The sequence below is a fragment of the Bactrocera neohumeralis genome, chromosome 5 (assembly GCF_024586455.1).
Source record: "Bactrocera neohumeralis isolate Rockhampton chromosome 5, APGP_CSIRO_Bneo_wtdbg2-racon-allhic-juicebox.fasta_v2, whole genome shotgun sequence".
Lineage (NCBI taxonomy): Eukaryota > Metazoa > Arthropoda > Insecta > Diptera > Tephritidae > Bactrocera > Bactrocera neohumeralis.
The window spans coordinates 3,499,394-3,513,946 of record NC_065922.1 but is presented as its reverse complement, the minus strand read 5'-3'; the positions used below and the strand labels follow the sequence as shown (position 1 = coordinate 3,513,946).

The following is a 14,553-nucleotide window of genomic DNA, read 5'->3' as shown; positions in this document are numbered from 1 at the left end:
CAAGTAGTTGTTAAGCAATATTTTGATGTTTTAATCGACATTCGGACAATATGCAATTAAATAAAAAAGTTCGGGTACAACCAGTAATGGGAGTACAAAAAATAACGGTACTCAGTTGAGCTAAAAAAAGTTTAGATGCATTGTAATTTGCCTCAGATGCGCATTTACCCTAACCTCCACACTTCTCACATACAACGGACCACCTGTATTGATGTTCTTGACATTATTTTTATACACTACAATCGATGTTCTTAATAATCGAATAAGGCGGCTAATATTAAATCGTCTATTTTATTGCTATGAAATATTTTCATTTTCTCAATTAAGACTAAAATTGTGAACAAGAATTGCGCAAAAGATATTTTATAAATTTTTTTATTGTATTTTAAGAGTAACATTTTATATTTGGCAATATGCCGATATTCATATTTGTAATAATACTATTTTTAAATGACATTTAATGTTTGTATGTATTATGATTTTTGTACACAAATTGAAGCGAGAAATTAAAATGAAAAATTGTATATTAAAACATCTACAAATGCGTATTTAATATCTTAACCGATTCCAGGGGAAAATATTCGACAAAATAATGTTACAATGCTTTTTGCTTACATTAACTGCATGTCTTATGCACTATATTCGAATGCTTTAGCAGTTATTATTAAATGCGCTCAATATTTTGGATGAGTATGTTGGACTGTAAGTTTAGCATGATTTCGGCTTGAGGTTTTCTTATAATAGGCAAAGAGCATCATTAGTTTTCGTGCTTGCGCTTTTTATTTTTCATCACTTTCGTTATGGATTTGGGAGGGTCAGTATTCTGCTTCTGTTGCGTTTTGAAAGTTTTTAATTTTGCATTATATTCTTTTTCCAACTCTTTGACAGTATGTCCCGGTATAGTCCACTCAGAGTTTTCGGCAGTTGGTGCTTTGGTGGGGTCTTCTGAAGCATTATAAGTGGATATTTCGATGCCTAAACGTTTACAGATTTTCTCCAAAACGTCATCCACATACATAGATATTATCAGATCAGCCTTTTTATCCTAAAATTAAATATTTAATTAAAAAAGGAAACAAAATAATACGTTTTATATATATACACACATGTTTAGTAGGTTGAAGGTTGCATATAATTACTTTGCCACCGTATTTCTTATTTTTCAGTGGCAAGTTCCCACTTGGTATGATTTGTAGAGTTGTGCCCAGTGCTATATTTACATCGGCTAGACTTTAACGACAAGATACGTATGTAGTTAGTATGTATTTTTACGATTTTAACTAATGTCTTACGTGGAATGCATGAAAGCCATATCTAAGTCGCGCTCTGGCAGATCAGCCTCCCAGTCAAGAACATTATCCAAAAGCAAGCCGCCACGACATGAACGGGCTTGACCAAATTCGCTTGATCGACATACCCCACCGCATGGCTTCTGGCCCACTGTTTTCGTTGCAGTCGACCGTACAAACTGCCGCCTACATTTGCTACATTGTTCTATAAACATATTGCCATGAAGTTCGGCTAAGTTCTGGCGTGACAAACCCGACTTCAAATGCAGTCCATCGATATTTTGGCTAATTACAAATCTCACAAAACCCTGTTCGCACAATGATTTCAACGCCATATGTGTTTTTGTAGGAATGGCATCTTCGAACGATACATTTATTTTAGGTTTTTCACCTTTTTTTTCTAAGGTCCATACTCCTTTTGGCCCACTGCAAAAATGTAGGTTTTAATTGCAAATGAAATAATGCAATTTTTGGACGTCTTACCGAAAATCGGGTATACCAGCACTGGTGCTTATGCCTGCTCCTGTGTGCACCACTACACGCCCTCTCGCCGCCAGAATCCAGTCCACTAATTCTTCACATTTTCTCTCCACCGATTCTGCACTATCGAATTCCTACTTTAATTAATGAGAATTATAAGAATGTATTTTTTAATGCAATTCAGACTTACCTCCGGTAAGCCCAAAATACCTTTATTACCATACGGTGACAGGTTATCAGCATAATTGCAGCTCATGCTTTGATAATTACAAAAGTAACAAGAGAGAAGCCCAAATGTAATAACATATAGTAAAGCAAATGTTTTTTTATTAACGAATATGCCTAAAGGGACATCAGCAAAATGTGAATTTATAGGGCTGCCAATTTTCTTATATTTTGCAATATTTATAAGTAACCAAATGACGTTAGCAAAATAAAAATGGCAAACGAAAGCGAAAGAGCGATGTAAACAAAAGTTTTAAATCAATAGGATAAATAGAAAATGGAAAAGCAAACACTAAAAAATAAGCCTGTTTGCATGTAGTGTGTGAAGTAATAAGAAGACGTATTTTCATGAAATGACAAGGAGCCATAAAAACAAAGAAAAAATTTATACAATTTGGGAATTTCTGGGACTGGGGAAAGAAAAACGAACAGCACAATATTTGGAAAACATACCGCGATGTGCTAAGAGCAGGTTAATTGCTGCGAAAAGTGACAAAATAATGAAATATTAAGGCATATTTTAATAATTCGGTGTTTTTCTACTAAAATCTTATAAAAATGTACACTGTGAAAATTAATAATAACCTTGACAAGAATTTGCTGTAATCATTGCGGACGTTTGAACTATCAAATTTTTATAAACAACGGATTTTTTTTGTAATTACGGGAGAGTGAAAATTTCGAGTGTAATAATTTATAAATAAATAAATATTTTATAAAACATTAAAAATTTAAATTTATAAAACATTATTTAAATTGTAAAAGGGTAAAATAATTAAAAATAGTTGAGGGCATAAACGTTCAAAATTGTAAGTATGTATGTATGTATGTGTGTATAGTGATTGGTCTTGAAATGTTTACCCGGGTGAATACATCTAAGATCTGCATGTTTGGTTATTAAAAGAGCAGGAAGCTACATATTTCAAATTTTTGTCGCCAATTGTTAAAATATACATATGTATGTACATACATATGTATATAAGCAAGTACATTTAGTAAAGACAATACGTAGAAACATTTAGTTCTTTACAGGTGCCTTTCAAAATTTTTCACAATTAATAAATACCGAGGAGCTTCTTTTTTTTTGCAAGATAAGGCCTTGTAAACTCATCTGTGAAATTTATATATATTATGTAGAATAATTTTTGAAATATACAGTCAAGGAACTTTCTTTTATTGATTAATTCTACATATATTTACATATGTACATTCATACTGTATGTATGTATGTATGCAAGTAAGTTTGTACAGCCATATTTTAAATATTCGAATTAGATGAAATTAAAGGCGTTTGATCACAAAGTATAATCTGAAACCTAACATCTTCCGTGGCAATCTTAAAATCCATATAAAAAACAACTCTCGAAAAAAAAATTTAATTAAGCATGTGTGTTCTAAGCAAAAATTGTTTCCCATTTAATGTGAACGTATACGTACTTATGTATGCACATTTAAGTTGTATATAGAAATATGTAATATTTGATTATCTTATTTCTTCAATTTCTATATATGTATGTATGTCCCCACATAAGTGCATAGAAACAAATATATGTATATTCCTAGTCACAGTTTTTGTTTATAGCAAAAGATAAGGTCTAGTTTAGATTCGTAGCGTCATTTGCACCTTATATTCTAAAAGTGTGAATATAACATATGCACTTACTTATATATGACACACATACATACATATGTATATTAAGAAGGCTATAGTGCTAAACAATAAAAGTTGGTAAAGTACGATAAAAAGACATTTTTAATAATCCTCTAAGTTATCGCATGGTTCTACTGCTTTAAGGATCTTTATAGCCCATCTCTTTTTCCAAGAAGTGCCTACATAACTAAAACGAACACGCAAGGTGATTTTGGTGACGCTACATAGAATGTCTCGCGAGCGGTTGAACAAGACCAGCGTCTTTAGAAGTGTTTATAATAATCAAAGTTTGAATTCAACACGAACTGCCACTCATAACTACATTGCGAGTACCAAAGGTACATATACATATATTAATAAATCATTCTATTTGCCAAACTTTCTAAAATGATCCAAACTTTCAGACTCGCTGGACTATGTGCAACGTTTGGGTTTGATGAGCCGATTGCATGTGCACTCTGGCTGTGTGAATACTGTTAGTTGGAGCAGCACGGGCGAATATTTGTTGTCGGGTAGCGATGATCAGTGCATTGCTATAACGAACCCACATAGTCAAGAGGTACTGTTGAAATATAAAACGGCTCACAGGGCAAACATTTTTAGTGCACGGTTTATGCCACAGTCGAATGGTCATTCGATAGTATCGTGTTCTGGAGATGGCATTGTATTGCATACCGAGTTGTTAGCTCCATATGTGCGTCGGCAGCATACACCGTTATTAAATAATGTTAACACTGTGATCCCGGGCGCTGATTCTACGAGAGAGACTGCTCCTATGCAGCCCTTATACGAACATAGTGAGAATGAGGCTAAATTGAGTTTTTTTAATTGTCACAAAAGTGGTACAACATATGAGGTACTAACCATACCTTCAGAGCCCAAGTCATTTTTAAGCTGCGGGGAGGACGGTACAGTTCGTCTTTTCGATTTACGTCAGATATCGAGTTGTCATAAGACATGCTGCAAAGATAATATACTTATATTCAGCCCATCAGCGGTTAATGCCATGGATTTGTCGCCCATCAGTAACTACTATGTAGCAGTCGGTAGTTCCGACGCGATTGTACGAGTCTATGATCGACGTTACCTGTCGGTCATTGACTTTAGCGATAGCTCTATACCCACTACTGAGAGGCATACTAAGCCGATTAAAGCCTATCCAATTCCCATGATGACGAAACGACAATATCGCATAACTTGCGTTACATACAGCCCCGAAGAGTCTGAACTACTGGTGAGTTATTCTTCCGAGTATTTGTATCTATTTAATTTGCGTCGTGACGGTGTAGACGTAAATGAGTTGTACGAAAAGGGGCGAACAGCTGACGTCAATAGATCATCTCCTCCTCCCACTTTAACGGCCGAACAAGTTACGCGAAGATTGCGCTTGCGTGGTGATTGGTCCGACACAGGACCGGACGCGCGTCCTGAGAACTACCCGAGAGGCCGAGTGGAAATTGGGCAGGTGCGTCCGCAATTGCAAGCGAACATAATGAGTCGGATGACAGAGGTTATATCCCGTATGCTTAACGATCCACGAACACGAATGGGTCTTTCCGGCCAAGCACAAGAGCTTAATCGGGAAAATCAAGCAACACTTTTGGCTGCAGTGGCAAGGGAAACATCAGACGGTACAAGCAAGAGAACTGAAATAATATTTGTTGATAACCCAACATTATTTTCTTTTTGTTTCTTTAGACTCGACACCATCTACTTCAGGCGCTTATTGGCGTAGAGTTGCTAGTCGTTTGCACAACTCTCGCACTATTAACTTAAATAATACAATGCCTCAAACGCAGGTGATTTCAACTCAACCTATCTCTACAACGGCTGTAGTCAATAATATTAGTCGACCTCCAGAAGAAAATACCATAGATGCTCCAGCAGAACTGACAAATACGTCCATTACCGATACGCCTAATATTAGCAGTGCTGGTCAGCAAGCCATACAGTTCCGTGACGATGAAGCGGATGCTCTGAACGAAGAACTTGCGGAACTCGACAAGCGACTTTTCGATTATCTGCGTATGAAATTTGTTGGGCATAGAAATGCACGTACCATGATTAAAGAAGCAAACTTTTGGGGTAATAACTATGTTATGTCGGGATCGGATTGCGGACATATATTTACATGGGACCGACGTACCGGGAAACTAGTCATGTTAATGCAAGGTGATCAACATGTTGTGAACTGTTTACAACCTCATCCTGAGCTGCCCTATTTAGCGAGCTCAGGCATAGATTATGATGTAAAAATATGGGCTCCCTCTTTGGAGCATGCCAATTTCGATGAGGCGGCAGCTGAAGATGTACGTATATTTAATTAATTATTACTGTAAAATAATTTTGTGAAATTAAAAAAAAAAAATCTTTAGCTCATGAAACGTAATGCAATAATGTTGGAGCAAACTAAAGATACTATCACAGTACCAGCGGCTTTTATGATAAGACTTTTGGCCTGTATTCATTCTCTGCGAAATCGCGAACGTATCCTTAACCCTGAAGGAAGCAATAATACCAACCAAACAGAAAATATAAACAATGACAACAATAGCATCGCAACAAACGAGCCTGAGAGTTCTAATTTGAATGCAGATGGTGGTGGTGAAGCTTCGGAGGAGACTAACAATGACGAATAAGTCAAAAATATGAAAAAAGTTCATGTCCAATACATATTGAAATAAAATCCGTTTATCAGATGGCATAATCTCGAAGTGTAATAATTACAAGAATGAAAAATTTAGAATTTCATACTAAAAAAAGCAATGCGTAAAAAACGGTTAAAAGCAATAAGTCAGAACACTATTATAAGAATCAATTACTTTAGCTTAGCTTTTGAGGAGTATATGCCTTTTAAATAAAAATCGATATTCCCTTCTCCAATATAGTGTATATGTATTGTACGACATAAATATATTAAATACGAAGTGGCTTATAGCACACTTTCAATCACTTAAACATTAACTGCGTTTTGTAAAGCAGTCTTATCATCGACTATTATATTAGCTGCTGTATTCGCTGGATTCGAGCTTAGTAGCTGCTTTGTTGACGAACTCGACGAATAGCTGTCACTAGAGCTGCGTGTAGAGGCTGTATTAACGCTTATCGGATTATCTAACATGTCTGCGTAAAAAAAGTAATTATGTGGATAATTAAATTAAATATATAGGAATGCCTGCAAATGAATACCTGGTAGAGAGCTCACATTGCTCTTCATATCGCCAGCTATAGTACTAGGTATGCCAGAGTTGGCTGTGGTGTTGCCTGGACCAACTATGTTACCAACTGATGTTGATTTTTTATGAAGATTCTTTTTGGTTAAGCTGCTGGTGCCTTTAAAACTCCCTGCGTTTCCTTTTAGACTACCCAACTTGTCTCCACTTTTGGGTCGTTCGCGTTCCCTTTCAGGACATAAGGGACTTAAAATGGAGTTCTGTGTGTCTTCGGGTGTGTAATAGTCCGAGTCATCTGCATTGACGACCGCAGTCTCAGCATTGCCGCTTGTCGCGCTCTTTTTCAATGAAGTGGTAGATTTCATTTCCAATACATCAGCAACCTCATTATCACTGTCATTATTAATTCCAATTACTTCTTTGTTTCGCGTAACATTTGTAGATTTGGATTTATTATCGGGAGTTAGTAGTGGCGATAATTTCTCGTTTTCACTGTCATCGGTGTCAAGTTCATTTTGCGATGGCGATGAATTTGCGCTATTAGAATTTGAAGTGCGTTTCATTTTTGGCACCTTTAAACTCTGACGTTCATTGACAATGTGTAATTTATCTTGTGAATTGCTAGAGTTCGTCTGTGTTTCTGTATCGGCCGGAAGTGTTTTTTTCTGTGCTGCTGCCCCAAATCCTGTATTTGCTGAGCTACACACATTACTCTCATTTGTTATTTCTACTACAGAGAGGGTAGGGTTGGTTGTGCTACTTGTAGCTGTAATTGTACCCACTTCACTCGTGTTTGTAGAAGTTGAGACATTTTTCTTGATTTTAGAACGTCGTTGGTTGGGTTTTAATGGAGAAGTTGCTTTATGATTCTCAACTACCATCGAAGCGGTGAGAGCTACCCCATCAGCCATATCACCGTCATTCGGACGAGGTCGACCCACAAACTGTGGGGGTCCATTAAGTGCTTCTATAAGTGATACTGGAATATAGCCGGGCGGTATGTGTTGATCACATGGAGCTGGTTCTCCTGGTCCCGAGGTGGGTGTATTTTGATGCAAAGTGTGTGAGCTTACCCCTTTTTGAACTGCACGTATCTGAAGAAGTGCTCGGAAAGGAGCACGGCAAATGGGGCAGTTATTAGCTTGATAACGTAATGAATCCGCACAAGAATTACATAGACACAAATGTCTACAAGGTAGTATAAGAGTGTCACGTGTCTCACTCATGCAAATAACACATTCACTGCCATGGTCATCGATTTCTTCATCGATTGAACTTTTGTTAACAGCCTAAAATAAAGTAAATTATCAGAAATATGTGAAATTTAGTAATTTAAATTCAATTACTTTATTTTCGATACCATATATTTCCTGAAGTAGGTAACAAAGGCCATCAACGAAAATTTTTTGTTTAAGAGCTCTTAATACATAACTGTTTGTTTCAGGATGGTGATCAATAACGCATATGGTTGTATGCGATTGCCGACAGTCTTCATTACCTTCCTCTACTACGCAGTGTATAGCAACTGGATATTGTTCTTTTGTCTGATTGTAGACTAAGTCATCCTCAGGAATTAATTGCGGATTGAAGGTGTGACTCGTTTGAGAGAAGAATTGGTTTATACCTTTTTCATAGTGGTACGTTTCGGATGTTAGTCCATCCCGTGGCACAAGTGTTACGCCACTAGGGCTTACTTCCTCAGTACAAAAGTAATAAATTGTTATGGCGCATTTGGCGTCCGAATCAAAAGTGAACTCGATATTATAAGAGAAAGCTCCGGCTTGCGCCGAACCATCACCACAACCACCAAGTTCGTTAGTGATAATATTACCATCAATATTATCTATGTGTGTATTGGCGGATACTATTTCTTGTTTTTCGGGTGAAACTCGTACAAAACGTACCGACTCTTTACGTATGTTTACTAGGCTTTTCAAAGTTTTAGTTGGCTCGCTGGCTTGAGGAGGGGGATAAGGAAACGCTGTGGGGCGACTGCCAAGAAAATTCAAATCGGCGTTCTCGCCAAATAAATAAGACTCAGGTTGGGGTGTGTCGAAGCGTTCTCCTCCCATGATAAAGTGGCTTCCAAAAAAATTACCCGATCGAGGAGGATATTTGTAGGCATGAGTTGAATTACGTTGTTCTGCCTCTTCCACTGCACCATTCTGTCGGCTCGTAAATGCACCCATAGATTGAAACAAATGTAAGTTGCAGAGACTAAATTGCAATTTTCGTAACTTTCACCAAACGGAAAATAGTTCCATAAAATCCAAAAAATTTTAATTTGAATCTAATAACTTCATATATTATTCTCGTTAACCTTCACATTAAAACGTATTTAGTATAACTTGTAAAATGTATATTCATAAATTCAGTGTATATCTTCCGCAATATGTATTATATTTTCTTTTGGATCGATTGAATAAATGTCAATGTGATAGGTGTGTTCAAAGAAAGTTGCTATACATATAGTGCTCGGTCACAGTAAGAAATGTCAAAAATTCATTACACACAGAAATCGGCAAAAATAAAGAGAACATTGCAAAAATAAAGACTGAAATAATTTAAAGAGTTTGAAAGAAGTGTTTAATTAGTAAATATGACTACTAACGAAAATATAATGGAAGAAATGTTAGGTGAGGTGTCATGAAAGATATATAACTGATTTGAGTGAAGATAGAAACTAATAAATAATCATTATTTGTATATTTCCACAAAAAGATCGAGCGACAAACCCCAGTCGCGAAAATATAGACGAACTAAGTTCACAGATGTTTTGTATGGTCGTGCGGAGTAACCCAACACTCGTAGACAAAGCGCTAAAAATGATTATGACGAAAGTTCGATCCAAAGATATCACTGAGTCCACAAGGGCGATAAACGTTCGTATTATGTACTTACATTGGAATAGTTAATATTTATTAAATTTGTTTTAGTTACTGGAGGAATGCATGAGTAAATGTGGTCCAGAATTTCAAGCCGAAGTCGCTAAGTTCCGCTTTCTTAATGAACTCGTTTATCTTGTTTCAAAAAAATTTCAAGGCGGTGAAACACCAGCAGCTATTAAAAAGAGGATCATTGAGTGTCTGTTATTATGGACAGCGGAGTATCCTCAAAAACTCAAAATACAAGAAGTTTATAAAAAGCTCTGCTTAGAAAGCGAAGTGGATCAAGCAGCTGCACCGGTTGTAGAGTCTAAGCGCGAAAGTACGCTCGGCATTGACGAAAAAATGTTATCCATGCTCATTAACAGTAAAGATCCCGAGAATTATAAACGAGCAAATTTATTAATACAAAATCGAGTGAAACAAGTAAGTTTTTGAAGTACACCCAACTCTTTTTTTTTTTTTTACACGGTAGATTCGTTCCTCAGAAATCCGTGTATAGTAAAATGGGGGATACGTTCCATGTCATCTGAAAACCGTTTAAGATGCAATACTTCGTGAAACCGTGTAAAAAAAGTTGAAAACTATAAAATTTCATTTTATTCAGCATTAAACTTAAAACTTCATACAGGTGAAAAATTGGTAGAGCAAGCAAAACACAAAATAAATTTGTTAATCCAGAAAAATTAAAATAGAAATAAAGAAAGAATATTTGCATAACTACATAATTGTTCGTCGCTACTTGATAACAAGCGCAATTGTTTGCGATGAACTGAACTAAAGTCGGCATCACCACTGGAGATATCCATTCCAGCAATGAAAATAACATGCGAACAGAATGTGTAGGTAAGAGTTATTGAATAAGGGGATTTCCCAGTTACTACTATGTATGTTCATTTCAGCAATGTTGCCAAGTGTGGCAAAAACAAACATAATTACAAAACAGTGATTTTGAAACCGTACTAGATTACATTTTTTTTTCGACTGTGTAACTTCAAATCCGTGTAAAAAGAAACCGTGTAAAAAAGAGTTGGGTGTAGTTTTTTACATTCGAAATACATACTATATATGATTGTTTTTGCTTTTACTTTACAAGGATGCCCGTCGAATGGATTTTATGATACAACATAAAAACTTTTTACAAGAAGTTACAAACACCGTCGAATTGTTAGTAGAAATGCTAAATATGTATGAATCGGAAGGAAAAGAAATCGACGAGCAGAGCGAAAGTATGTCGGTAATGCGGGAATTGTACCATTCATGCAAAAAGTATAAACCCACAATTGAGCGATTACCTACGTTATTGGAAAACTGCGACGAATCCTTAATTGGTAATTAATTTTGATTTAATTTCCAGAAAGATTTTGTAATTTTTTTTGTGTTTTTATAGTTGAAGCTGTAGAAATTAATGACTCCTTACAAAATGTTATAAAGCGATTCAAGACTTTGGTAGGAACGCCAACGAAAATACAGTCAGCCGGTGTTTTGTTGGACAGTAGTGCTGATGTAAGAGTTCAAAAAGACGCCTCAGAGAAAACCTTCAAATCTGGAAATACTGATCTGCTGTCAGATTTATTTGGGGAAGAATCAAATGTGCTTGCATCCTCATCAACCGCTGCTACATTTTCATCAATTGTTGACCTGGAAATGTTTGGTGCAACTGGCAATTCCAAAGAGAGAAAAGGGGAAGCTATTATCTCAAATCCACTTGATGATTTAGATTCACTATTAGATATTGGCTCTGCGTTAAGTAGTGATTTACCGGCAAAAGCTGAAAACGTCAATGATGTTTTTAGCAGTAATATCTTAGAACCCACACCTGTATCTAGTGCCAAAGCGGATGTGTCTAGTGCCTTGCAAGATATAGATATTGAGACCGAGACAAATTCTCATCGAAAAATGTCCACTATTGACAAATTGAGTGAAGATCTTTTTCAAGCGTCTTTGCGGGACTTAGAACGTGTATACAGCTTTAAAAAGTGAGTATACAGAGCAAACAAATATATTTTAAAATATAAAAACTACAAACCTGGTATAATTTTACATTTAAATGTAGATAATTAAAATATTAATTTTTGCAGAACTCCAGAGAAACAAACTTTAAATGCTTTGGCTGAGGAAAAATTAAAATGCAAACCGAATCCTTTATTACATTCAAAAGATCTGCAAAAAAATTGTAAAAATGTAACCCAACAGGAAAAAGCTGAAGAGGAAATATTTAACGATAGCTCTGCGAAAGGTGATGCTTTAATAATATCGTCGAAATATGAAGGTGTCGATGCTGAGACATTAGATCCCGAGATCTCAAAAGCTGTTAATATTGAAAATATTAAAGAGGAATCGCCCAATATATGTCAAACAATAGCTTTAGCTGATATTGAGATAGATTTGGATAAGGTAGAGCCTGCTCCTGGTGATCGCGTACTGTGGGACGATGACGATGTAAAAGTAATGTTGACTTTCACTAAAGATCGCCCCAGTAAGGAAATATCAGTAATAGTTATCTCCGTTAGCAACAAAAGTAAATTACCTATCCACAATTTTAGATTTGATGCCAGTGTACATAAGGTTAGCTAAATACCACTAATGATATATGCAAAAAAAAAAATGAATTATGTTACTCTTTTCAGCCGTGCAAAGTGCGCTTGTTGCCACCAACAGCTGTTACCATGCCTCCGCATAAACCATTTCGTCCGGCAACTCCAATCAATCAAGTTATGTTATTGCTCAATCCAACCTGTAAACCGACCGATGTTACTTGCTTTTTGGGCTACAATCTTGGCGACGACCCAGATCCGATAAAAGAGTGGAATGTAGCTAAAGACATTCCATATGTTGAATAAATATTTTTAATAAGGTTCTTTAAATAGTAGTTAGGTGCAAATGTTTAATTGCTTCCGATTTTCAATACATCGCGTAAACAAATTCCCATTTGTATTAAACATTTTATTAAATATTAAAGATTTTATTTCTATGCCTCACCATGTTTTATAAATATAATTAAATTTAACTTAATTAGTTATTGATTTAGATTTTAGTTTGTTATCTATGCATTTTCAATAAAATAGGAGAAAAACATTGTTATGTATAAAAATACAGTGCAGCTAATAATAAAACTGAGGGAAAAATGTTACAATTGAAAACATCGAATCCCACGTTCGAAAATAGTATATTACGAAACATGTTTTCTTTGTTCTTGTATATATTTGAGTTTCAAATACCATTAACGTACGCAGTGAATAAACAACATATTCCACCACTTCGACTACTTCGCTTTTCTTTGCGGCGATTATATTGATTTCTTGCTTCAGACGTGCCGCTCGTTTCACTCCCCTTCACTTCCTGTTATTCTGAGACGATCTCATCTTTAAATGACAAAGCTGTAATGGCTTTGGTGTGACCCGTATACTTTCGTTCCGCGTTTTTCGTTTGGAGCTTCCATAAGCGTGCTATTCCATCCGAGGACGCGGTGAATACATATTTGGAGTCGGCACTGAACGCTGCATCCCACACCCAATAATTTTCCACGCTCAATTCACGCCACATTGTAAAATGTTCAGTCTCCCATATTCTTGCAGTTCCATCGCCTGAGGTAGTTATAAGCAGTCGTGAGTCTGGACTAAATTTACAGCGCAGGACATAACGTTTATGTGCAGCTATTTTTAATTTGGGACTAAGTGTACTCAATTGTTGGTTTGGCGACGAGCTTAGAGACCAAATATAACAGTTCCCTTTATTGTTAACCGCTGCCATATATTGTCCATCTGGTGAGATTGCCACATCCTGTATGGATGCATCGACTTCCGGTATAAGTTGATCGTGTACTTCAGATTTAACATCCCATAAATATACCCCACCATTTTGAGAACCCATTGCGATTTCAACTTGATTTGGATGCAAGCACGCGGCGTTAACGGGGGCTTGACAGTCGAAAACACGTGAGCAGTGTGGTTGAGGTGACAGCATATCCCATATGCGAACACGGTGGTCTTCTCCAGCAGTGAACATCCATTTACCATCCTCTTGGAAACCCAAGCGTGTTACATTTTTTTGTACACCTTCAAAGTTTATGACAGGGGTCGTGCAACTAGTCTCCATGTCATATAGGCGTATACATTGGTAACCACAAGCAGCCAAGCGAGTTTTATCAGGGGTTCGGTCAAGTGCGTTCACTTGCTGCAAAAAATATTGGATATTATATTTGTGTAAAACGCCACTCTATCCAGCGTGTAAGAATACATAGATAGAAACGGCTAAAACATACATTTATATCCCTGAACTTACTGAGGTGTCCACAAAGCGCATTGAATGTATGCAGTGGCCGGTATGTGCTTGCCACAGTTTGATTGAATGGTCATAGCCACCTGTGGCCAAAATTAACTGATCTCCAGTAGCTTCCATTATGTATACTTTCACAATGAATGACTTAATAATTCATATTAAACAAATTCAATGTTACGAGTATTTAGAAAGGAAGCTAAAGTTGTCTATATTAAGAATATTGTCACAAAACCAAGATAAATTTGTTCACTTTCTTTACGCTTTGAAATTCCTTCTTATTGTGGGTTCTGTTTTTCTCATCCTTCTATGTGTCATTCACAATGAATAAATTGATTATTTTAGTTCCTTCTTCAACCTTTTGTAATGCAATATTTACATTGATTCCGATATGAAATTGCTAAAAGCGTACCGAAACTTTTATTGTTGTGATAAAAATGTAGAGACAAAAAATTGTTATTATATTTAACAATTTACTTTTACGATATTTCGACATATTTTTACAATATCAAACTTTGATGGACAATTCATACCTTAACAACGAGGTGTAAAAAGTAAAAGTAATAGTTATT

The 14,553-nt window shown here is 36.1% G+C and overlaps 5 protein-coding genes across 13 annotated transcripts; 2 read left to right on the top strand and 3 right to left on the bottom strand.

Moving 5' to 3' along the window:
* Positions 1-506: 506 nt before the first annotated feature.
* On the bottom strand, positions 507-2,128 carry LOC126760655 (NAD-dependent protein deacetylase Sirt6). 3 transcript variants are annotated; one of them, XM_050476470.1, is made up of 5 exons: positions 1,960-2,128; positions 1,773-1,903; positions 1,293-1,715; positions 1,107-1,230; positions 507-1,045 (listed from the first exon to the last, which is right to left on the bottom strand). In XM_050476470.1, the coding sequence occupies exons 1-5, from the start codon at positions 2,023-2,025 to the stop codon at positions 758-760; spliced, it is 1,032 nt and encodes a 343-aa protein (XP_050332427.1). In that variant the 5' UTR covers positions 2,026-2,128; the 3' UTR covers positions 507-757. The 3 variants fall into 3 exon arrangements, with proteins under 3 accessions (XP_050332427.1, XP_050332425.1, XP_050332426.1); XM_050476468.1 differs by having other exon boundaries at positions 1,980-2,109; XM_050476469.1 differs by having other exon boundaries at positions 1,989-2,109.
* Positions 2,129-2,295: 167 nt separating this feature from the next.
* On the top strand, positions 2,296-6,528 carry LOC126760643 (DDB1- and CUL4-associated factor 6-like). Of its 7 annotated transcripts, none has more exons than XM_050476442.1 (5): positions 2,296-2,466; positions 3,822-3,983; positions 4,050-5,276; positions 5,344-5,954; positions 6,021-6,528. In XM_050476442.1, the coding sequence occupies exons 2-5, from the start codon at positions 3,875-3,877 to the stop codon at positions 6,282-6,284; spliced, it is 2,211 nt and encodes a 736-aa protein (XP_050332399.1). In that variant the 5' UTR covers positions 2,296-2,466; positions 3,822-3,874; the 3' UTR covers positions 6,285-6,528. The 7 variants fall into 7 exon arrangements, with proteins under 7 accessions (XP_050332399.1, XP_050332395.1, XP_050332392.1 ...); XM_050476438.1 differs by having other exon boundaries at positions 3,801-3,983; XM_050476435.1 differs by having other exon boundaries at positions 3,790-3,983.
* On the bottom strand, positions 6,516-9,237 carry LOC126760641 (E3 ubiquitin ligase RNF157). Its single transcript, XM_050476433.1, has 3 exons — positions 8,165-9,237; positions 6,835-8,107; positions 6,516-6,768 (listed from the first exon to the last, which is right to left on the bottom strand). The coding sequence occupies exons 1-3, from the start codon at positions 9,005-9,007 to the stop codon at positions 6,599-6,601; spliced, it is 2,286 nt and encodes a 761-aa protein (XP_050332390.1). The 5' UTR covers positions 9,008-9,237; the 3' UTR covers positions 6,516-6,598.
* Positions 9,238-9,326: 89 nt separating this feature from the next.
* LOC126760645 (ADP-ribosylation factor-binding protein GGA3) lies at positions 9,327-12,873 on the top strand. Its single transcript, XM_050476443.1, has 7 exons — positions 9,327-9,454; positions 9,540-9,700; positions 9,755-10,129; positions 10,800-11,034; positions 11,094-11,682; positions 11,785-12,271; positions 12,334-12,873. The coding sequence occupies exons 1-7, from the start codon at positions 9,418-9,420 to the stop codon at positions 12,544-12,546; spliced, it is 2,097 nt and encodes a 698-aa protein (XP_050332400.1). The 5' UTR covers positions 9,327-9,417; the 3' UTR covers positions 12,547-12,873.
* A 128-nt stretch (positions 12,874-13,001) lies between these two features.
* LOC126760657 (protein LST8 homolog) lies at positions 13,002-14,218 on the bottom strand. Its single transcript, XM_050476473.1, has 2 exons — positions 13,988-14,218; positions 13,002-13,879 (listed from the first exon to the last, which is right to left on the bottom strand). The coding sequence occupies exons 1-2, from the start codon at positions 14,102-14,104 to the stop codon at positions 13,049-13,051; spliced, it is 948 nt and encodes a 315-aa protein (XP_050332430.1). The 5' UTR covers positions 14,105-14,218; the 3' UTR covers positions 13,002-13,048.
* Positions 14,219-14,553: the final 335 nt, after the last annotated feature.

Excerpts from the sequence above, each read along its gene's own strand:
- LOC126760655 (XM_050476470.1), bottom strand. The coding sequence starts at position 2,025 with ATGAGCTGCAATTATGCTGATAACCTGTCACCGTATGGTAATAAAGGT. Across the intron at positions 1,904-1,959 it reads GTATTTTGGGCTTACCGGAG|GAATTCGATAGTGCAGAATC; the intron begins GTAAGTCTGAAT and ends TAATTAAAGTAG. Across the intron at positions 1,046-1,106 it reads ACCTTCAACCTACTAAACAT|GATAAAAAGGCTGATCTGAT; the intron begins GTGTGTATATAT and ends ATTTAATTTTAG.
- LOC126760657 (XM_050476473.1), bottom strand. The coding sequence starts at position 14,104 with ATGGAAGCTACTGGAGATCAGTTAATTTTGGCCACAGGTGGCTATGAC. Across the intron at positions 13,880-13,987 it reads TGCGCTTTGTGGACACCTCA|CAAGTGAACGCACTTGACCG; the intron begins GTAAGTTCAGGG and ends TATTTTTTGCAG.
- LOC126760643 (XM_050476442.1), top strand. The coding sequence starts at position 3,875 with ATGTCTCGCGAGCGGTTGAACAAGACCAGCGTCTTTAGAAGTGTTTAT. Across the intron at positions 3,984-4,049 it reads CTACATTGCGAGTACCAAAG|ACTCGCTGGACTATGTGCAA; the intron begins GTACATATACAT and ends CCAAACTTTCAG. Across the intron at positions 5,955-6,020 it reads ATGAGGCGGCAGCTGAAGAT|CTCATGAAACGTAATGCAAT; the intron begins GTACGTATATTT and ends AAAAATCTTTAG.
- LOC126760641 (XM_050476433.1), bottom strand. The coding sequence starts at position 9,007 with ATGGGTGCATTTACGAGCCGACAGAATGGTGCAGTGGAAGAGGCAGAA. Across the intron at positions 8,108-8,164 it reads TATATGGTATCGAAAATAAA|GCTGTTAACAAAAGTTCAAT; the intron begins GTAATTGAATTT and ends ACTTTATTTTAG. Across the intron at positions 6,769-6,834 it reads CAATGTGAGCTCTCTACCAG|ACATGTTAGATAATCCGATA; the intron begins GTATTCATTTGC and ends TTTTTTACGCAG.
- LOC126760645 (XM_050476443.1), top strand. The coding sequence starts at position 9,418 with ATGACTACTAACGAAAATATAATGGAAGAAATGTTAG. Across the intron at positions 10,130-10,799 it reads TACAAAATCGAGTGAAACAA|GATGCCCGTCGAATGGATTT; the intron begins GTAAGTTTTTGA and ends TTACTTTACAAG. Across the intron at positions 11,683-11,784 it reads CGTGTATACAGCTTTAAAAA|AACTCCAGAGAAACAAACTT; the intron begins GTGAGTATACAG and ends TAATTTTTGCAG.